The sequence below is a fragment of the Eptesicus fuscus genome, chromosome 23 (assembly GCF_027574615.1).
Source record: "Eptesicus fuscus isolate TK198812 chromosome 23, DD_ASM_mEF_20220401, whole genome shotgun sequence".
NCBI classification, from domain to species: Eukaryota; Metazoa; Chordata; class Mammalia; order Chiroptera; family Vespertilionidae; genus Eptesicus; species Eptesicus fuscus.
In genome coordinates, this window is record NC_072495.1 from 1810632 (window position 1) to 1833350 (window position 22719).

Genomic DNA, 22719 nt, shown 5'->3' on the forward strand with positions numbered 1-22719 from the left:
CTGAAGAAGAGGGGAGAAACCAAGATGGCGGCATAGGTAAGCACATAAACTGCTGCCTCACACAACAATTTCAAAACTACAACTAAAAGACAGAACAGACATCATCCAGAACCACAGGAAAGCTGGCTGAGTGGAAATTCTACAACTAGAAGGAAAGAGAAAAGCTCACAGAGAATCAGAGGAGCTGCAAAGGGCTGAGGTATGGAGACACACACGCAGAGAGGAAGGGCGGCTGAGTGCCTGGCTGGCTTTCTCTGGCGGGAGGGAGAAGGAAGCTCCCGACTGCACTGAACCCCAGTTCTGACTGCACTGAACCCCATTTCCGAGTGAAACCCCGTGGACCCAGGCTCATACTGGGGGAGTCTGGACTGTCAGGTAGAGAGTAAGGCACACGGAGACTCGGAGACTCGGGGGAGCCACGGCGGGCAGGGGTCTGGAGGTGCGCGCATGCGAGTGCACGCAGAGAAGACTGATTGCTGAGGTTGCCGCTGGCTTTCCCTAGAGGGAGGGAGTCGGAAGCTCCCAACTGCACTGAACCCCAGTTCCGACTACACTGAACCCCGGTTCTGGGCGAGCCCTTGGGGACCCACGCTCTTACGGGGGGAATCTGGACTGTCAGACGGAAACTCAGGGGAGCCGCGAAAGGCAGAGGTCTGGAGGTGCGCGCGCAAGTGCGCACAGAGAGGACTGACTGCTGAGTGTGCCGCTGGCTTTCTCTAGCTGGAGGGAACCAGAAGCTCCCGACTGCTCTGAACTCCAGTTCTGGGTGAGAATCTGGGAATCCAGATTCATTGGGGGAGAAACTTGACTGTCTGGCAGTGGGCAAAACTCGAGGGTGGCTTTCTCTCAGAGGTGCTTGCAGTGATTACCAAGGGACACTGAGACCCAGGGGCCTCATAGGACAGGGCCCCATCCAAGCTGAGCACAGAGGATTTGCAATTTTGCAAGTCTGGTCCCATAAGGCTGTCTCCAGCACAGAAATACTCCCGGCATAGACACAGCTGATACTCACAGCCAATTGGCCTGGAGGTCAATTCCTCCTAGTGATACCAACAACAATCAAGACCTAACTACAACAAGGCTGTACACACAGTCCACAAAGGGGTACACCAGGAGTGTCCACTTCAGGTAACTGGGGAGGCTGACCCACTGGGCCATATAGGACACCTAGCACACAAAGATACCCTACCAACTCAGGGAAGCAGCGAAAATGTGGAGACAAAGAAATAGATCACAAACGAAAGAAATGGAGGAAAGCAAATGATTGGATATAGAGTTCAAAACCATGGTTATAAGGTTTTTCATGAATTTCCTAGAAAAGGCCGATAAATTTAGTGAGACCCTCAAGGATATGAAAAAGGACCAACTAGAAATTAAGCATACACTGACTGAAATAAAAAATATTATACAGAGACCCAACAGCAGACTAGAGGAATGCAAGAATCAAGTCAAAGATTTGAAATACAAAGAAGCAAAAAATACTCAACCGGAAAGCAAAAAGAAAAAAGAATCCAAAAATTTGAAGATAGTGTAAGAAGCCTCTGGGACAACTTCAAGCATACCAACATTAGAATTATGGGGGTGCCAGAAGAAGAGAGAGAGCAAGATACTGAAAACCTATTTGAAGAAATAATGAATGAAAACTTCTCCCACCTGGTGAAAGAAATAGACTTACAAGTCCAGGAAGTGCACAGAACCCCAAACAAAGGAATCCAAAGAGGACCACACCAAGACACATCATAATTAAAATGCCAAGAGCAAAAGACAGAGAAAGAATATTAAAAGCAGCAAGAGAAAAACAGTTAATTACCTACAAGGGAGTACCCATATGATTGTCAGCTGATTTCTCAACAGAAACTATGCAGGCCAGACGGGAATGGCAAGAAATATTCAAAGTGATGAATAGCAAGAACCTACAACCAAGATTACTCTACTCAGCAAAGTTATTCAGAATTGAAGGTCAGATAAAGAGCTTCACAGATAAGAAAAAGCAAAAGGAGTTCATCACCACCAAACCAGGATTATATGAAATGCTGAAAGGTATTCTTTAAGAAGAGGAAGAAGAAGAAAAAGATAAAGATAAAAATTATGAACAACAAATACATATCTATCAACAAGTGAACCTAAAAATCAAGTGAATTAAAAATCTGAGGAACAGAATAAACTGGTGAATATAATAGAATCAGGGGCATAGAAAGGGAGTGGACTGATAATTCTCAGGGGGGAAGGGGTGTGGGGTGTGCGGGAAGAGACTGGACAAAAATCGTACACCTATGGATGAGGACAGTGCGGGGAGGTAAGGGCAGAGGGGGGATGGGAACTGGGTGGAGGGGAGCTATGGGGGGAAAAAGGAGAAACAATTGTTATAATCTGAACAATAAAGATTTATTAAATTTAAAAAAAAATAAAAGCTGAAGAAGAAATAAAGAGCTTCCCAGACCCCCCCCCCAAAAAAAAAATAAAAAAGGCTAAAAGAATACATTACTACCAAACTAGCATTGTGAGAAAAGTTAAAGGCACTGCTTTGAGAAGAAGAAGAAATATGTTTAGAGAGGAACATAAGTATAAAGAAAAAAATGACAATAAATAAGTCCTCATTGATAATAACCTAAAATGTAAATGGATTGAATGATCCAATCAAAAGACATAGGATAGCAGTGTGGATAAAAAAACATGACCCATGTATATGCTATCTACAAGAGACTCACTTCATAACAAAAGACTCACACAGGATGAAAGTGAAGGGATGGGAAAAATTTCCATGCATATGGAAATGAAAAAAAAGCAGGGGTAACAATACTTACTAGTATATCTGAGAAAACAGACTTCAAAACAGAGGCCATAGCAAAAGACAAAGAAGGTCACACTGCGTAACACTAAAGGGGGGGATCCAACAAGAGGCTGTGACTTTGGTAAACACAATTGCACCCTATATAGGCGTATATATACATTTAAAACCTTGAAGGACTTAAAGGGAGACATTGACAGCAACAGCCACAGGGGAGGACTTACCATTGCTGACATCACTGGCAAGTCTTTGAGACAAAACAATCAACCAGGAAACAGCAGCTTTAAAGGACACAGTGGACCAGATGGGTTTAATTCATGTTTCCAGAACATTTTATCCCACAGCAACAGAACATACATTCTCCTAAGAGCACATGGAACCTCGTCAAAGACAGACCTCGGGCTGGGACACAATAGAAGCCTCACCACATTCAGGGAGATTGGGACCATATGAAGCATCTGCTCAGATTACAACGGCATGAACCTAGAAATCAGCTACAATAAAAAACACACCTCAAAAACATTCAAACATGGAAGCTAAATAGCATGCTGAATGGGTTGCCGGTGAAATCAAAGAAGTAAAAAATGACCAGCAAACAAATGAAAATGAACACACAACAGCTCACAATCTATGGGGCACAGTGAAAGCAGTTCTGAGAGGAAAGCTCATAGCATTTCAGGTCTACCTCAAGAAGCAAGAAAAATCTTGCATAAGCCATGTAACCCTACATCTAAAAGATCTACTAAAAAAACCCACAGGAAGTGGAAGGAAGGAAATACTAATGATCAGAGCAGAAATAAATAATATAGACATGAAAAAACAATACAAAAGATGAATGAAACCAGAGCTGGTTCTTTGAAAAGATAAACCTGATGAACCTTTAGCCAGACTCCTCAGGAAACAAAGAGAGAGGACCCAAATAAATAAAAGCAGAAATGAAGAGGCGAAGTAACAACTGACATCACAGAAATACAAAGAATAGTAAGAAAATTCTATAATCAACTATACACCAATAAACTGGGCAAAATGGACAAATTCCTAGAAAAATACAGTCTTCCAAAACTAAGTCAGGAAGAACCAGGAAACCTGAGCAGACGGGTATTAACTAATGGAATTGAAGTAGTCGTTTTTAAAAATCCCAGCAAACCAGAGGAAGTGAGTTTTACCCAGCATTTAAAGAACTAGCACTTGTCATCCTCAAGGTATCCCCAAAATCCACGAGGCGGGACAACTTCCAAGCGCTCTCTCCGCGGCCAGCATCACCCTCATTCCAAACCCCGTAGAGACACGACGGGGAAAGGACCAGCTGCGTGTCCCTCACTAAAGGCTCTTCTCTCACGGAGGCGGCTGCCGACAGAGGCCAGGGTCGCCTCGGAGCAGCACCACGGGGCAGTCTTGGGTCCTGCAGCAGCCCCCCAGCTTCTCTGCGTTGGGTCTTGCCCCGCGGAGGCCGGAGGCGACTCTGTCCCAGGCCCGGCACAGGTGCTGGGCTCGCCAGCTGACAGCCTCTCCCTGGCATAAGTGCTGATGTGCCCATTCCCTCACACAGGTCCCCTCACAGTGCTGGCAGCGGCCCGCCAGAGAACCCCGCCCCGCCCCCGCGTGGATGGTGGATCGCATGTCATTCCTCCATCTACATATCCCAGAGCCTTCACTCTCGGTTAGCCAGTGGCTGGTGAGTCTCCCCTCTGGGCCTCCAGTCTTCTCCCAGTATTCCAGCCCTTTCCCTCTTTGGGGGTGTCTCCCGGCCTGTGGGCGGAGACATGGTTAGGAGCGAGGAGTCCAAGCCTAGGGCTGAGAATGGAGAGACTCCGGTGGCGACGGCAACGTGGGGATGAGCAAGTACTGAGCACCCACAGCGTGCCGAGCTTTGTGCGCGAAATCGCACGTGTGGTCCTTCTGTTGGTCCTCATGGCAGCCTCCGAAGGCCCCGGCATCTCCCTCCTGCAGGTGAGGAGAGCAAGGTCCAGGGCTCGAGGGACGGGGAGGGTCAGGCCTCTCCCTAGGCTCACCGCTGTGCACTCCTCCCCCCACGACGCACAGGAGCACGTCCACCCTCCAGCCCCAGAGTCCTGCCTCCTCGACAGCTTCACCCATTTTACGAAAAGAGAAAATCAAGCTCAAAACGGCCACTCGTGGCCGTCGTGGCACAGGTGCTGAGCAGCTCTGACCAGGCCCGGCTCCTCTCCACCAGATGCTAACTGGCCTCCCGCCTCTCCCGGAGCCTGAGGCCTCGGTGCCCCTGGGGTGTCCCCGGGAGGGGGGACGGGAACCGATGAGGGCCAGCGGGAAGGCGGCGTTTGTTCTGTGTGGACTCTGGCTGGCGCCCTTGGCCCCATCGGCACCGATAAGCCGACCTCGTTTATGTTGCTACTGAGAACGGTTCGAAGGGGAATCCATCGTCAGATGCAGGCCCTCCCCGTGGGGAGAGGGGGCCTCCGGTCGCAGGAACAGACCTGGGGCTGCCGCCCGCCGCCCGTCTGAAGAAGCCCGCTGTCTTGCGGGCGGGTGGCCCTCTCCCCTGCTTCCTGCCCCCTTCCGGTCCGTCCCCACTTCACCCGGGTGGGCACTGTGCCACCGCCCAGCAGCCGCCCCCGGAGAGCGGGCTCATTCAGAGAAACTTGGACGCCATTTGACAAGAGGAGAAGGAAGCCATTGTTAGCTCGCAGGTGGAGTCACATAACCTTTTCTGTCTAAGACATTGACATTCACATCCAGGCCTCCCGTTGCTACGGAACATTGGGACTCTGCCCGACGCCGTGACGACGGGAAAGGGCCGCGCAGCCAGCAGAGCTGCTGGCCTGAGGGGACGGGCGCCCGTTCCGTCTTAAAAAAGCCTGACTGTGAGCAAGAAAGACTCTCCTTCGGAAAGGGGAGTGGGAATGAGCGTGGAGCTTCTTTTTGCTGCAGATGCTGTGCCCTCACCCCGGAATCAGCAGTAGGGGGCGCTACTGGGCTCGTTCCAGCTGGAAAATGCGAGCCTCCATCCAGAGGACACGCACAGGGCCCAACACTGTGTGAGCTCCCCGGGGACTCTCCCGCACCACGCCTCCGTCTGCGGGAGGACACAACTGTCCCCGGAGCCTGGCCCAGCAGCAAGCGAGTTGGGATCCAGACACAGCGAGAGCGCCTGCCCCCGGGCTGCTGGCTCCGGAGCCCGGGAGGGCGGCCGGGAGGGCGGCCGGGAGGCGCGTTCGCTCCTCCATCCGCCTCTGCTTCAACAAGCTGCGTCCCTTAGAACGACAACACTCTTTTTAAAGAAAGAAATCCCAGCCTTGGCGTCGGTCTGCTCGCGACCTCTGTGATGACCTCCCGGCCGGGGATTCAGGACTGCACGCGGTTTCAGCCATCACCCCCTCGGGGTCTTGGTTATTGTTACTGGAATAAATATCTGGTTGTGATGAGTCTTCACGAGCAAACAGGAAAGCTGGGCCCCACACTCTGAGGAGCTGCTGTGGCCTCGCGCAGCCTCCTACGTCCCTGCACCTGCCCGCCCAGGACGGCGGCAGGGCTATTGCACTGACGAGATGGACCAGCCGAGCGCGGCCTCTGGCACTAGGCAGGGCGAGGGCTCTGCTGTCGGGGAGGCGGCGCTGAGCTCTCCCTGCCCCCTGACTGCGAGGCCACAGGCTCCCCGGGTCGCCCGCGCGGGGCGCCTCTGAAGACAAAGGACGTTTGGAGGTTTCTCTGTGAATGCCGCGACGGGACGGGGTGGTGGGAACTGTCAATCGAAGCCTGCTCTGGGGCGTGGGTGTGCCTTTGTGTTTTCACCACCTCCGCCGCGTGGCCACGTGGCTACCACTGTGTCAGCCAGGCCCACGAGAAACGAAGCCACGCTCTCCCCAGGGGCTCCTGAGCTGGAACGTGTGTGTGTGTGTGTGTGTGTGTGTGTGTGTGTTTAACGGGAACCAGGACCACAATGTGCTCCAGACGCCCAGCAGACACTCACGGCGGTAACGAGGCGCCCAGATCCGCTCCCCCCCACACACAATGTATGTAGCGCAGCCACGAGCTGCACAAGCTCTGTGCGAGGCCGGGAGAGCCGAGTCCCGCGGTGCCAACCGCCCCAGCGGACCGCAGGCCCGGGAGCGTTTCTGGTGGAGCCCGCGCGCCCGCCCTGCGCGGGGAGGGGTCTCACCTTGACTCTCCCGTAGCTCCCCTTGGGGATGAGGATCTTGTAGCCGTTCACCTCCACGGAGAGCTCCCTCAGCGTGGACACGGCCTTGCCGGCCCGGCGCTCGTTCTTGGCCTCCACGCTGAAGAAGGGGAGGTGGGCCGCCCGCACGCAGTGCCGGGCCAGCAGGTAGGCGCAGGAGCCCTGGAAATGGAAGACGAAGCCGTCGAAGGTGCGGTAGTGCGGCTCCCCGAACACCACGCAGGTGCCGGTCTCCACGGGGCTGCAGGAGGAGAACTTGCCTTTGGGCTCGCACACCTCGTAGGGGCTGCAAGCGGCCTCCTGGCAGTAGATCTCATTGTTGAAGTCCAGGCAGCGGCACTTGATGGTGCAGTTCACGTCCTCCCAGAACACCTCCCCTCGCCGCAGGAACTGCCCTGCGACAAGGACAGAGAGCGCGTCGGCCGCGGCCTCTCCCTCCGCCAGGCCCGGCCCGGCGCTGGACGGTGCCACAGCCTGGACTCCACAAAGCGCCTTAGGAGGCAAGTGTTGCTGCCCTCCCCCGACAAGTGAGGAACGAGGCTTAAGAGAAACTGAGTCACTTTTCCAAGATCACTCAGCGGGGAAGCCAGGGTCCACGCGAGTCCGTCCGTATCCAGCCGAAGCTCTCGGCGGGTCCCTGTCTGAGTCCACAGGAGTGTGCCTTCCTCCCCCAGGAGCCTGGCTCACCAGGGACAGCAACACTGCTCGCTGTTCCCTCAGCCATCTGCTGGGGGCCCAGAATACGCCAGAAAAGGTCAACAGCATGAACCAGGAGTCAGATGTACACATGCAAACCCCAGTCTTCCTGGGAAGATTCTAGAAAGGGCTGACCTCTGGGTTGGCACCTCCAAGGCGCATAAATCCTGCAGACACTAACTTACAACTACAAACGTCCTCTCTCACTCTAGGCCCTGCCGGGTCCCGTGCCTCCCCGCGCTCTCGGCCTCCATCGCGGACAGAGTCGCGGACAGAACTTGTCCACAGGATCTAGGTTGGGGGGAGCCTGAGGTGGGGGAGCAGAATGGTTTCAAGGGATGTGTTAATTTTTTAAAAATATATTTATATTGACTTCAGAGAAGAAGGGAGAGGGAGAGAGATAGAAACATTAATGATGAGAGAGAATCATCGACTGGCTGCCTCCTGCACGCTCCGCACTGGGGATGGAGCCTGCCACCCGGGCACGTGTCCTGACCGGGAATCGAACTGTGACCTCCTGGTTCATAGGTTGACGCTCAACCACTGAGCCACACTGGCCGGGCTAATTTTTAAAGTATTCACTACTATTTATTTGGTAGACAATCAGTCTTTAAAACCACTTTCCTAAATAAATTATCGCCCCGATCAAATTTTTGAAATTTGCCCGTTGTTAATATCAACCTTCAATTGAAATAGGAGCACCTTAGGGCTGAGGGCTGTGAGAGTCCTTGATTGGGGGTGGAGTCAAGAGAACTGGGCAACCTCCATGGCTACGGCCTGAAGCCCACCTGCCTCAGCGTTCCCACCTGTGAGATGGGAACAGCGCAGTTTCCTCTCCCTGCCTCCTGGGACCGAGATACTGTACAGAGCTGGCGCACACTGACGGAGGCAGGGGCATTTGTAAACTGAGGACGTCTGAAGGAAAGATGGAAAACCAACATTAAGAAATACAAATAATGCCGTAGACCAAGAGTAAATATGGTTTGAAACGGCAGTTTGAAAAGATTTCTCAGGTTTTTGTAACACTGACTACAGGTTAACCGAGCAGCAGGCAGGGTGCCCAGCGGCCCTCCCCGTCCCCGCCCGGCGGGAACAGCTCCATCTCAGCCGGCGATGGTGGTGATACCTGCCGAGCAGAGGCCTCCAACGGGGTGACAGATGGGCTCACATCCCAGCAGGTCACAGGCCTCAGCTGCAAAAGGCCCTTCACCCACAGCCTGGGCCCGGCCCCACAGCAGCCTCCAGCGGGGTAGCTGCCAGTCTCCGCCTTGTCGGGCTTTGGGGGGTGGGGGGCGGGGGATGCCTTGGAATAGAGGACATTTGGGCCAAAAGGTGGGGTCGCTGAGATCATTTTCTTTGCAAAATGATGAACTAATAAGCCAGCTCCGCTCACACTTCCCTCCTCACCCAGCACCCCCAGGCCCTCAGACTGGTGCTGCCCAGCGGCACATGGAGCGCCCAGCATCGGCGTGGGGTACAGAAGTTGTCCGGATACGGACCCCGCCCTGACTCCGGGGAGCAGTGAGGTGGAGGCGGTCAGCAGGCAGCTGGCCTGTGCGCCCGTCACCACGGCCAGGCGCTGTGGCCACCACCCGCCACGGCTCTGCGAGGAGCAAGGGGGCGCGGCGCTGTGGCCACCAGCCAGGCCGCGGAGGGAGACCACGGCGCTGCTGGGTCTTCTCCAGACCCTGAGCGGAGCTGCAGTCACACTCAGGCAGGAGCACCACCCGGGCGGTCCGTCCGTCCCGCCGCTGCGCTCCCCACTCCGTCTCAGCCTGGGACCTCGCCGCCCGCAGCCCAGGGGTCCGGGCGGCCGGCCTGACACGCCTTCCCCGGGGGCCGGGGCAGAGCGCGGGCTTCAGGCCGGCGACGGGCTCTTCTGGGGATTACACTACCCGGAGCTGGGCCCGGAGAGCGCCCCGAGGTCCCGGGCTGCCGAGACGCTCGGGTCCCCATGAGGGCAGGAGGCCTCCGGAGCCTTCATCCCAGCCCTGGCCTTTCAGGGTCTGACACTCGGCACCCTCTGCCGCCGCGGCCGTGTCTGTGCCAACACGTCTGCAGCCGCCACCCCGTTCCCAGCCCAGCTCTCCGTCAGTCACCCCGTCCCCAGCCCAGCTCTCCATCACCCCGTTCCCAGCCCAGCTCTCCGTCAGTCACCCCGTTCCCAGCCCAGCTCTCCCTCACCCCGTTCCCAGCCCAGCTCTCCGCCACCCCGTTCCCAGCCCAGCTCTCCGCCAGTCACCCCGTTCCCAGCCCAGCACTCCGTCAGTCACCCCGTTCCCAGCCCAGCTCTCCCTCACCCCGTTCCCAGCCCAGCTCTCCGTCAGTCACCCCGTTCCCAGCCCAGCTCTCCCTCACCCCGTTCCCAGCCCAGCTCTCCATCAGTCACCCCGTTCCCAGCCCAGCTCTCCCTCACCCCGTTCCCAGCCCAGCTCTCCGTCACCCCGTTCCCAGCCCAGCTCTCCGTCACCCCGTTCCCAGCCCAGCTCTCCCTCACCCCGTTCCCAGCCCAGCTCTCCGTCAGTCACCCCGTTCCCAGCCCAGCTCTCCGTCACCCCGTTCCCAGCCCAGCTCTCCGTCACCCCGTTCCCAGCCCAGCTCTCCGTCAGTCACCCCGTTCCCAGCCCAGCTCTCCCTCACCCCGTTCCCAGCCCAGCTCTCCGTCAGTCACCCCGTTCCCAGCCCAGCTCTCCGTCAGTCACCCCGTTCCCAGCCCAGCTCTCCGTCAGTCACCCCGTTCCCAGCCCAGCTCTCCCTCACCCCGTTCCCAGCCCAGCTCTCCGTCAGTCACCCCGTTCCCAGCCCAGCTCTCCGTCACCCCGTTCCCAGCCCAGCTCTCCGTCAGTCACCCCGTTCCCAGCCCAGCTCTCCCTCACCCCGTTCCCAGCCCAGCTCTCCATCACCCCGTTCCCAGCCCAGCTCTCCATCACCCCGTTCCCAGCCCAGCTCTCCATCAGTCACCCCGTTCCCAGCCCAGCTCTCCCTCACCCCGTTCCCAGCCCAGCTCTCCGTCAGTCACCCCGTTCCCAGCCCAGCTCTCCGTCACCCCGTTCCCAGCCCAGCTCTCCGTCAGTCACCCCGTTCCCAGCCCAGCTCTCCGTCAGTCATCCGTTCCCAGCCCAGCTCTCCCTCACCCCGTTCCCAGCCCAGCTCTCCCTCACCCCGTTCCCAGCCCAGCTCTCCGTCACCCCGTTCCCAGCCCAGCTCTCCGTCAGTCACCCCGTTCCCAGCCCAGCTCTCCCTCACCCCGTTCCCAGCCCAGCTCTCCGTCAGTCACCCCGTTCCCAGCCCAGCTCTCCGTCAGTCACCCCGTTCCCAGCCCAGCTCTCCGTCAGTCACCCCGTTCCCAGCCCAGCTCTCCCTCACCCCGTTCCCAGCCCAGCTCTCCGTCAGTCACCCCGTTCCCAGCCCAGCTCTCCCTCACCCCGTTCCCAGCCCAGCTCTCCGTCAGTCACCCCGTTCCCAGCCCAGCTCTCCGTCACCCCGTTCCCAGCCCAGCTCTCCGTCAGTCACCCCGTTCCCAGCCCAGCTCTCCCTCACCCCGTTCCCAGCCCAGCTCTCCCTCACCCCGTTCCCAGCCCAGCTCTCCGTCAGTCACCCCGTTCCCAGCCCAGCTCTCCGTCAGTCACCCCGTTCCCAGCCCAGCTCTCCGTCAGTCACCCCGTTCCCAGCCCAGCTCTCCGTCAGTCACCCCGTTCCCAGCCCAGCTCTCCGTCAGTCACCCCGTTCCCAGCCCAGCTCTCCGTCAGTCACCCCGTTCCCAGCCCAGCTCTCCATCAGTCACCCCGTTCCCAGCCCAGCTCTCCCTCACCCCGTTCCCAGCCCAGCTCTCCGTCAGTCACCCCATTCCCAGCCCAGCTCCCCGTCAGTCACCCCGTTCCCAGCCCAGCTCTCCGTCGTGGAGTGGGAAGCCGGGCTCCGGCACCTCCGCCTGGCAGAGCGGCCAGCACCGCCTGGGCCCTCGGAATGTTCTGGAGAGCTGCGGTGGCCGGATGGCTGAGCGCGTGGGTGGATGTTTTCTAGTTCTAGTCTATCGGCTCCACTCCTCGGAGCAGCATGTGACAAACCCGTTTCCAGAAGACGCTCAGACACACACGCAGCGGAGTGTGCGGCCGGTGCCCCTGGGCCGCTCTGCACCGAGGGCGGGGTCCCGGCCGACGGCTCGGCCGCCAGGAGCGCCCACAGCTGGCTCGCAGCGTCCAGCGACGTCCCCTCCCCAAACTCCCGCCGCTTCACCGCGGGCGGGCGGGTCTCAGGAGAAGCTGCCCCGCAGCGGACACGCGCCCCCTTCTAGCATGCGCTCCGGCTGATGTCCTCCCGTGGGGAGGCGGCGCTCCAGGCCCCCCACCCAGGTCCGACGCCCGGGCCCGGTGCAGGGGGCGGGCAGGAGCGGGTGGAGGGACTGTGGCAGGGGAAGGACCAGACAAGGCTGATGTCAACCAGGGCTCCCTCCCGTCCGTCCCTCTGGCTGGGACGTCTCTCAGGACCCTCACCCACGTTGTGGCTGTTCCACCCTCACCCACGTGGCTGTTCCACCCTCACCCACGTGGCTGTTCCACCCTCACCCACGTGGCTGTTCCACCTTCACCCACGTTGTGGCTGTTCCACCCTCACCCACGTGGCTGTTCCACCCTCACCCACGTGGCTGTTCCACCCTCACCCACGTTGTGGCTGTTCCACCCTCACCCACGTGGCTGTTCCACCCTCACCCACGTGGCTGTTCCACCCTCACCCACGTGGCTGTTCCACCCTCACCCACGTGGCTGTTCCACCCTCACCCACATTGTGGCTGTTCCACCCTCACCCACGTTGTGGCTGTTCCAAGCAGCGACCCGTGCTCACGCCCCAGGCCACCAGCTCGCAAACCGCGGTGTCGCGGACGCAGGCGGCGCTCTGGGTCTGAGGAGCCCGCTGAGAGGTGTCCAAGGAGGACGGCGGAAGTGTCTGCTCTCAGGGCCAGAACGCCTGCCTGTCACTCTGACTGCGTTGCCATGGAGACAGGAACAGCCTTACCTCTGGAGGTGCAGCCGTTGGCCGGGTCGATCTCCTTCCCGTCCACTTTGAAGGCCCAGCGGCCGGGGACGTTGACGTTCGTGGTCTCCTGGATGTTCACGATGTCGGGGGTGCGGGACCCCGGCAGGCTGAAGAAGTTGCTGAGGTTCCCGCCGTTAAACCCTGCCTGGAGCGCAGACGGAGCGCCTGAGACCACACGGCCCCTCACCTGCCGCACCTGCGCCTCGGGGAAGGCGGCCTCTTCCCGCCGCACCAGGTCCCGCTCCAGGTGGGGGCGTCAGGGAGGGACGGACTAGCCCCCAGGCTCCACGGCCATCGGCATCCTTCCCTCGGGAAGAGCTCTGGGCGGGACTCCCTCCAGGACCCCGGGGCATGGCAGAGTGTAGCCAGGGCCTCCCTGTGCCCTCCCCTCCCCCGAGACAGTCAGAGCCCCACCTGTGCCCTCCCCTCCTCCGAGACAGTCAGAGCCCCACCTGTGCCCTCCCCTCCCCCGAGACAGTCAGAGCCCCACCTGTGCCCTCCCCTCCCCCGAGACAGTCAGGGGCCCCCCACCTGTGCCCTCCCCTCCCCCGAGACAGTCAGAGCCCCACCTGTGCCCTCCCCTCCCCCGAGACAGTCAGGGCCCCCCACCTGTGCCCTCCCCTCCCCCGAGACAGTCAGGGCCCTCCACTGTGCCCTCCCCTCCCCCAGACAGTCAGGGGCCCCCCACCTGTGCCCTCCCCTCCCCCGAGACAGTCAGGGCCCCACCTGTGCCATCACTCCCCCGAGACCTGTCAGGGGGTCCCCGCCGCTTGCTGTCCCCGTGGTCCAGTTGATCTCGTAGTAATTGAAGAGCGTGAATGTATAGGAGCCGTCGGACACCAGGACGGCCTGGAAGGTGTTCACCTGCGGGGGGACGGGGGGCTGTGACTCCGCTGCCCAGGCAGCTCCTGCCTCCCCCCCCTGCCCCAGCAGCTCAGGGTGCCGCCCTCGCGCTCTGCGTCCTCGGAAGGTGTCCTCGCCTCACGTGGGAAAAGCGGGCGTGTGGGCAGCGCGCCGGGAAGAAAGACGCTGAGAACCACCCAGAGGCCGGTGGGGGCGCCCCTCAGGCTCCGACTCGCCTCAGACAGACAACGCGAGCTCACTCCGCTGTGCTGGTGTGCCAGCGCCCAGACGGCGGCAGGAGGGTCAGCTACAGGGAGAGGAGGCAGGGGAGGGGCTGAGCGCCTGGGGCGGCAGGTGGGGGGCGGAGAGGCGATGACAGAGCTGTTACAGCGGGCACCCCCTCACTGCGGACAGGCCAGCGGAAAGTGATTTTCCTGGAGCACTTTGTGGGGGACACGGCTCCCCGCATTGAGCATTCGCGCTTCACCTTATGAGACCGAAGCGCTGCCTACTGTGCTGAGGAGGCAGCTGTATCACTTACATCTGCAAAGTTCTCAGCACTCATCTGTGACCCAGATCGGCACCGAGGCGGGCGATGTGGGCATTCCCATCTCAGCTTAAAAACCGGGAGTTACGGGAAATGAATTCCTGGGAACCTCTCAATGGCCCGGCCTGGCCACGGAAGGCAGGATTCCGCCAGAGGCCCGGCCTCGCACGCGCTGGCCGTGCAGACTGTCTCCGCGCCCAGCTGTCAGGACGGAGGCGTCCTGTGCACTCACGTGACCTCGCAGACAGCTGTGGAACAGGCTGTAGCGATCGCTGCCTTTTCCGCTCCCTTTGCTAACCCCACCCCGACACACACTCCAGGAAATTAAATGGAATGGAAGGAGAGGCTGCTTTGACCTTGGCCATTCAGACCCAGCATCCCCTGCCTGATACCATCCTGCCGGCGTTCTGTCCGCCGCAGAGCAGCCCACCTCCTTATCCCGTGTGGTCAGCCTGCGCAGAGGATCCCGGAAACCCAAACCGCCCTCCCGACGGTCCCGGGGGCAGGCGAGGGGAGAGCAAAGAAAAGCCCTTTTTGTCATTGAGGACTTTCTCCTCGAGCGCTGTGGTTGACACAGCTGATGGCGTTATGATAGGGTCGCCGGTACATGCCTCCTTTCTTGGCTCTGCTCAACCGCAGAAGAAAGTGGGGCAAAGGTGAGTAAGCAGTCGGCTAAAGATTGCCTAAGGTCACAGCGGGGTCAGATTCAAGGCACGGGCACAAAGTCAAGGTCACAAGGTCACACAAGGACTAAGCTACATGCCCCCAGACCAGGCTTCTCCTCCAGGAAGTGGATTCCTCCACCTGAAACCGAGTTGGACAGATCCGTGGTCCAAGCAGGTCTCAGGCGCAGCCCATGTCTGATCCCAGAAGTCACGCAACCAGCCAGCCGCCCACACCACTCCGGAGGCCCTGCCCTCGGCCCCTCGTGGCTCACACTCACACGCCTCTATGTGCACACCTGCTCCACGTTAGTTTTAAGACTTCTCCAGACCTGTTTTTGTAAAACCAGGCTTTCAATTCTTAAAAACCCCCTTATACTCCAGGCGACTCCTAATGACCCTGAGGAGGCAGCCGGGAAAGCGGCTCGGGATTCAGGGTTCGGAGACGTCAGCTTGCACCTGCCCTCCTCCTCTGAGGTCCGCTCTCTCCGCCCCGCTGGCAGGTCATCTGGCCTCTCCGGGCTGCTCTCGCCTGCAGGGGAGCGTCCTGCGAGGCTGAATGAAGGCAGAACCGGCCTCGCACAGAGCCGAGCTCGGAGCGAGCCTCCCGTGGGCATCAGCTCTCCCTCCTAACCAGGTCCGGGCCCTGCCTCCTGCTCCTCGCTGCTCTTCTTCCTACTGCGCCCCTGAGACCCTCTGCCTCTTCCAGGCCACCCAGGCCAGGGCGAGGGCCTGCGGCGGACGGTTCCTCTGAGGAGGGGGCCTGGGGGGAAGGGGAGATGGAAGAGGAGGCCAGTGTCAGGACAGGGACAGACGGGCATGGCGGCAGCCCCGTGGGGGTTGTGCTGTCTTTTTCTCCAAGGAGCTCAAGACAGTCAGCTGTTACCTCACTCATCCTGGCTGAAGTTCTCACGTGGTCCAGAAATTTACTTCCAAGTTCAAGCCAGAAAAGACCTAAATTATCTTGCCATTTTTATTGCCCATGGGAGCTTTTTGAAAATATGGTGGCCAGCATTTGGTGGGCATCCTCCCTTTCCCCTCCGCGGACACTAAGGCCGTGCTCACGCCCGAGCGCTGTGAGCACGAGGCTCAGGGCGGCCACGCCCGAGGCGGCCGCATCCCTGCACCCGGCACAGCAGGGGGATCGCCTGCTCCTCCGAGGGCATTCCCAGCCTCTGCGCCCCGCTGCTCTGCTCGGCGCCTTGCTGCGCCCAGAAGCCCCTGGCGATGGAAGGGGCCCAGGCCCAGGTGCTCACCTCGGGGCGGCCCGGGGTCGCCAGCCCAGCGCGTGCCCACCTCTGTCTCCAGCTCAATCGTTTCTGTTCCGCCCAAACAGCTGACCCATTGCCAAGGACACGGGAGAGCAGATGGGACGGACACAGCCCTCGGAGAGCAGAGGGCCGACTTCTGAGGGCATTGGCTGCTGGAAGTCACACAGATGAAGGCGCATCTGCTACTTCACAGCTCTCCCAGCCGGGCAGCCTGACGCCGCCGCCTGGGAGGGAGGCCGCCGGCTGCTCCGGGAGGGAGCCGGCGTCGCTGCTGTAGCGCCAGAGCCACCTTTCTGATCAGACTTTTGTTTAACATCCTCAGAGCAGATGTTAAAACTTTACTCAGGAAATGCTTTAATTGCCCAATTAGCATCAAATCTGAATGCCAACCCAGGTCGCAGTGAAAGAAAGGTCCTAGCATAATAAAGTAAGTCAGGTCATTTGTGCCCCAAACCAGCACCCCATTTCCTGGTCCTACCAGGGGAAAAGGACAAAAAAAAAAAAAAAAAAAGGAAATTAGCTGATGAAGCGAGGCAGGGCCTCAGGAAGAACAGAGGGACCTTGGGCTCCTCAGGGGCCCTGACCGTGGGCGGGGTCTGGTCTCTGCCCGAGCCCCTCTCCTGCGAAACAGACGGCCACGCTTAGCGGCGGGGGGTGCACAGCCTCAGAAATACCGCGCTGCCTGCACCGGCGACGTGGCCCCGTCGCCCCCTGTTGCCTGGAAAGTGGGGGGCCTGACCCGTCAGCTGAACGCGAGGCGAGGGACGCTCCTTGGCTCTGCCAGCCCGACCCCTCGGGGACGCGACGACAGACAGGAAGCAGGTGCGGGGACAGGAAACAGAAAACGTGGGTTATTACAGGGGTGGTGCTGCTCCCGCCATAAAACGTGACTTCCTCCCAGGTCACAATGAAGACCCACGTGGCCGAGAAGGCTGCCATGTCCTTGAAGTACTTCCTGATGTCCTTGGTGGCTCTTTTCAAGATGGCCGGGTCCGTGGTCTCTCGGTAGTAGATCTCGCCGCGGATCCCGTTGTGCACATCTGCCCAGAACGGGGCGATGAAGGCCCTCCCGTCCGTCAGCGGGAAGGACTCGGGCGTGAACTGGCTCACCAGCACATTGAAGGAGACGACGCCGTTGTTATTGACCTAAAAAATAAGGCAGGCTTCGCACGGCGGCTCTGTAACCATGACAACGCTGCAGCCTACCCCCACCGACAGGCCCGATCCTGGGAATGGAAACCGCTTCCAGAGTTAGAACTCCCAACATCATTCAGCTGGAGGTCTGTTTGCCTCAAACTCATCGATTTACTTCCACTTTCAACTCGCCCTCAGCTGCATTTCTTATTCATAATCAGTTTCCCTTCATGTTTTTGATCCCATCTCTGTTTACATTTATCTCCTGCGACTCAGTTGTGTGTGTGTGTGTGTGTGTATGTGTGTGTGTGTGTGTGTGTTCTTCCAGGCAGGGAGTGATGCGGTCAAAAAGAAGACCCAGAGTCACAGGAGAAATAAAACATGGAAGCAAAACGTTAAATTAAAAGCTTGAGGAGCTCTGTGTATTAGACCTTGGTTTCTGCTCTATGACAAGAGAGGGCGTCAGGAACAGAAAACCACATACTTCCTCCTCTGCCTCCCGTCTCAGGGCACAGCCCGCCTCCGCAGGAGGCATTTAAAGGACTTCTAGGACGTTCCAACCACCTGCTCCGTCTCCCGGGGGATTTTTGTGATTCGCCAGTGCGTTCACAAACTTGTTAAATTACAAAACCTCACTGCAAACCATGAGCAGTCTGTGCACTCAGATGACACAGGTCTGTCCGCACCTTCTTCTCCATGTGCCACAGCCTCACCAGCACCAAACCCAACCACCCAACGATGCCCTGAGCACACAGGTGCCCAGGGAGCGCTGCCAGCGGACGGACCGTTTCTTCACGCGTGTCTGCCCCCGGGCCCTGTGGCTCTCAGACACCAGGAGGGGCCAGTTCTGCACGCGACGTTTCTGTGGCAGCTGCTCCCGCGTCTGCCCTGACTCCGCTCCCAATCGGCAGAAAGCCCGAGAGCAACAGACACACACTTCACGCCCCCAGGGAAGGAAAATGACCTGCTCCGAGTAGCTTTTCATCGAGGAGCAAAGCAATGTCCATGGCTCGGAGCTGTATTGTCCTGCCTGCTGCGAGCATCAGCCACTGAGTACCCTTCGAGCTCCGCAATCCTAAAACCTACCAGTTCCCGCGCTCTCCGGCCTGCCGCGGGGCTGCCAGCAACACCCCCTGGCTGGGCCGGCGGCCGGGGTTAAAGGGTTCAGTCTGACACACACACACGGGAAGCGCAGCGCCCAGCGCCGCCTCGCACTTACGTAGACGGTGCGGTAAGGCACGCCGAAGAAGAAGACGGGGATGGCCAGCTTGATCTCGGGGGAGCTGCCGTCGTCCACTTTGGGGGTTTTGGTGTCATTCTGCCAAAATGGGTACATGAGCTCCCTGGGCTGAACTGTCAAGAGAGTCGGTGGTTAGATGGACGGCAGATCCCTCCCCGGCTGCCTAAGCCACTTCCCTCCCACCCACGACGCCAGCTTCTTCCAGGAAGTCAGACTCCCTTTCACTCCCTGAACGCGCTCACCCCCGGCACTGCCTTCGGCCCCCGGGAAGGGAGAGCGAGGCCTCTCCTCGGGAGCAGCCGGTCCAGGCTTCAGCCATGCTTCCGGACGTCCTGGCGAGAGCCATGCTCACGGCCCTGCCATGGCCCTGAGGCTGGGCAGCCGCCCTGCCCGGGCTCTCGGAGCCTGAGCACCTCCCGGTCCCCCAGGGCTTAGGCAGCTTGGCCCTTGGCCGGGGCGGTGGCGGGGGGGGGGGGGGGGGCAGGGCACAGAGAAGGCGGCTCGTGGCTGCGCCGCCCCCTCGTCTCCACAGTGTCCTCTCCCGTCTTTTCCCGAAAGGAGTCCCCTCCCTCTTCTGCAGGATAGGAGGAGAGCCCAGGCCCCGGGGAGACAGCAGCTGGGCTGGGCACACTGGGGGGAGGGTGTGCAGAGCTGGCCGCCAGTGGCCCTGGGTGAGGCCCAGTCCTGGCAGGTGGCTCTCTGCCAGCTCCGTCCACAAAGGGCCGCGTGGGGTCCTCCTGGGGGAGGCGCTGGGGCCGGAGGACTCTGTGGAGGAGGCCGAGGGCTCTGACTCTTCAGCCTGGCCCCTGAGCGCACTCCCCTCACACAGCCGTCACCACCTGTGTATGTGCCTGTGTGTGTGGGGTGTGTATGTGTGTGTGCGTGTGCGTATGCGTGGGTGTGTGCGTGTGGGTGGGTGTGGGTGGGTGTGCTTGGGTGTGTGCGCGCGTGTGTGCACGCACATGGGTGTGTGCACGTGTGTGTGTGTGTGTGTGGGGGTGTGTGTGGGTGTAGGTGTGTGTGCATATGTGTGGGGTGTGTGTGCGTGTGTGTGTGCACGTGTGTGTGCGTGTGTGTGTGTGTGCGTGTGCGTGCGCGTGTGTGCACGTGGGGTGTGTGTGTGTGTGTGTGTCCCTGTTTAGCGATAGAAAGTAGACAATTTTCCAAGGGTCTGCATACAGGACTTGGCCACGGCCAATGAAATAATCTACATGTGGGTGTAACATTTCTCTGCCTCCGTCCTCTCTTCTCTTGAACGAAAATGTCCTTTCTTCCTGCTTTAATTGTTAGTCGTCAGGGGCAACGGCAAATCCATTGGGCTCTCGCCTGCCTCTGTCCTTGAGGCCCCTGTCGCTGCAATCAGACGCTGACGCCCTGCGAGGTCAGCCTCTCCTGGGGCAGCCCTGCGGGTGCTGATGGCCGGTCAGTGAGCAGACAGCCCGGGCAGAGGGTGCAGTGGCCGGGGGGCCGCGCGGACGCACCAGGCCGGGCAGATGGAGAGCCCCGCCGCTTCCCAGGGCGAACAGCGGAGGGGAGCCGGGGAGCCGGGGGAGCCGGGGAGCCGGGGGAGCCGGGGGAGCCGGGGAGCCGAGGAGCCGGGGGAGCCGGGGGAGCCGGGGTGCCGGGGGAGCCGGGGGAGCCGGGGGAGCCGGGGAGCCGAGGAGCCGGGGGAGCCGGGGGAGCCGGGGAGCCGGGGGAGCCGGGGGAGCCGGGGGAGCCGGGGGAGCCGGGGAGCCGGGGGAGCCGGGGAGCCGGGGGAGCCGGGGAGCCGGGGGAGCCGGGGAGCCGGGGGAGCCGGGGAGCCGGGGGAGCCGGGGAGCCGGGCACACCGACCATGAGCGCATCATTGTTCCCCAAGCCCCGTCCGGGAGCCACCCCGTCACCCTGCAGGAGGCGCTGTAGCGGATTCAGGCACGGTTCCCGGCCGGCGTGCTTTGCTTACAGTCACAACCGGGAGGCAAAAAGGGGTTCTTGAACGTTTGTATTTGCACAGAAGTAACACATTCAAAATGCCTAGGAGGCAGGAATTTTTAAAAAACCTGTAATCCCTATTGTGGCATTACACACAGTTACTTATTAAACTTGCAAGGCGATAAACTTTCTCAGGTTAATAATAAAGCAAATCACGTCGTGGATTTATCCTGCGTGAGCGACTGCTTACAAGTGATGCCCGCGTGTGAACAGGCTTCTATGCCACTGACCTGTAGTCACTTTGACGGGAAGGTGAACCGGCATGTGGCAGCCGAGGCCACCCCGCCTAGAAACGCCAAAGCCACCCCCCAGGAGGGGGCAGAACTGGCCCCCGGGCGGCCCCCGCTTCTCTCTCTGCCCCGATTGGGGGGGGGGGGGAAACCCGGGAAGAGTTTTCTCTTCATGAGTGACCCCAGCTCGTGCACGGCTTTGAACAGGAAAGACTGGACAGTTAAAACTCTTCAATGTTAAGGAGGATACAGATAATGAAGATATGTAATGTTGTGTATGCTTAACAAACACTTGTTGGATAAAAAGGTGCTTAATAAGAGGGAGCAGGTTTAACCACAGTAATTCCCCCTCGGAAGCCACCAGTGTTATAACACAGCCTGTTAGCAGATGGCCTCTTACTGCCATCCGAGTCCGCGACGGAGGGAACTCGCTCGCTTCAGCTTCCTCATCCTGCTCCCGACCTCGGGGGTGTTTTGGTTTTTTCACAAATAAAACGTACTTGCTTAGAGCAGGGGTGGGAGATGGGGGTCGGCACGCGACGCCGGTGAACCAGACAGACAAACCATGCAAAGGAGGGTGCTCCTGCATCGCAGCGATAAGCGTTTCGATCCCTGTAGACTCCCACCTGTCTTTCCTAAAACCCAGAGCCGTGGGAAGAGGTGCCCGTGTCTTCCGCTGCCCGGCCACGCCGGCAGAGCGGAGACCGAGTCGCGGAGGCGATCCTGTTTGTCTCACGGCGGCTCGGGTTTCTGGCCGCGCAGAAGGCCCCTGACCCAGGGCACCCACGCCAGTGCCACTGAACTCCCTGATTTGGGCTAAAACAAGTGTATTCTTTCAGTCCCCATGCCTTAACGGGGATCAGTCATGAGGTCTGGGCAGCACACACACCTGCCCAATACGCCTTTAATGAAAATAATTTGCATTTTCTGAAAGACCCGTTATCATGGGGCGATCCAGTCTATACACACGGTGTTCACAGTTAAATAAGAAAAGTAGGAATATGAACAAACATTATTCAGCGTTACTGTATTTTGCTTTTGACAGCAAAACTTCATTTACATTTTTGTCGCATCTGCAGACACACGTGGCCCTGAAATGATCGCCGCACCAAAGCGTCTCTCCGTGTGTCCGAGCGCGGACCGGGCTCGCCCGCAGGACTCACCTCGGTGCTGCACCAGCGCGAAGAGGACGGAGACCCAGATCCGAAGGAACGGCGAGTAGTTCATCCTGGAACGTCAAACAGAGGGGAAGCCCACAGCTTGCCAGAGCCCCTGGGACACAGGAGGCTCAGAGGGAGCCCCGCGCTCCTGGGCCGTCACGGGACCAATTCCCAGGACGGCTGAGTGGGGCTGCGGCGCCGTGGCCGGCAGGCCCCAGTTCCATGTCCATGAACACATTAGACGGCCCCTGAGCCAGCGTGGACGTGGGATGAGCTCACGCCATCACCGGGAAGTTACACAGCGGCCCTGGGGGCAGCCGAGGCGCGGGAAGCCGCCGCTCTGGCCCCGAGCAGCGAGCAGTGGGCGGCTCCAGGCGCAGGCCGTGCCCGTCCCCTCGGAGACCTGGCTCCTCCGACTCGCACAGCAGCTTCCGACGAGGGTCACGTAAAGGTCACGGACAACAATGCAGCCTCCAGGTGGGGAAGCTCCGGGTGTGCGTCCCCGTCCCCACGGTCACCCACCGTGGAGGCGCTGGCCAGGGTGGGGGCAGCACAGCCCGCCCGCCGCTCCCGCCGGGTGAGCGCGTGAGGGCGACGGCAGAGGGCCCGCCAGGCCGCTCCTCGGAGCGACAGCGAGAACAGGACTCAACACGCCAGCGGGTGACCAGTCCAGCCAAGTGCCCAGGGGCTCGCGGCCGTGGACCTGCCTGCCTCTCGGTGGAGCAGTGAGCGGGCTGCGCTGCCCCCCGAGGGGAGCGGACGGTCCGGCCGCCGCCAGGCTGAGCGGCATCTCCCAGGCACACCCACCTGCCCGAACCAGGGCAGCCAGACCGGGTCTGCTCGGCCGCCCCTCAGCGCACACCTCCTCTCCCTCCTCCAGCCTCTCCGGCGCCTCAGCCAGCGTCCTGGGCCAGAGGACCCTGCCGGGCGGGTGGGGGGATCGGGGGGGTAAATCTCCAGCTGCCAGGCACACGGAAACCTCCGGCG

At 59.8% G+C, this 22719-nt stretch overlaps 1 protein-coding gene across 1 annotated transcript in view; it reads right to left on the reverse strand.

Moving 5' to 3' along the window:
- TECTA (tectorin alpha) overlaps nucleotides 1–21799 on the reverse strand; it is a 108844-nt gene extending 87045 nt beyond the window's left edge. Inside the window, exons 1-6 of the mRNA XM_054712357.1 lie at nucleotides 21736–21799; nucleotides 18351–18484; nucleotides 16856–17143; nucleotides 13401–13538; nucleotides 12654–12819; nucleotides 6927–7339 (exon numbers count right to left, since the gene is read on the reverse strand). Of these exons, the coding sequence (XP_054568332.1) occupies nucleotides 6927–7339; nucleotides 12654–12819; nucleotides 13401–13538; nucleotides 16856–17143; nucleotides 18351–18484; nucleotides 21736–21799 (1203 nt within the window). The remainder of the gene's footprint in view (nucleotides 1–6926; nucleotides 7340–12653; nucleotides 12820–13400; nucleotides 13539–16855; nucleotides 17144–18350; nucleotides 18485–21735) is intronic.
- Between the last annotated feature and the right edge of the window lie 920 nt (nucleotides 21800–22719).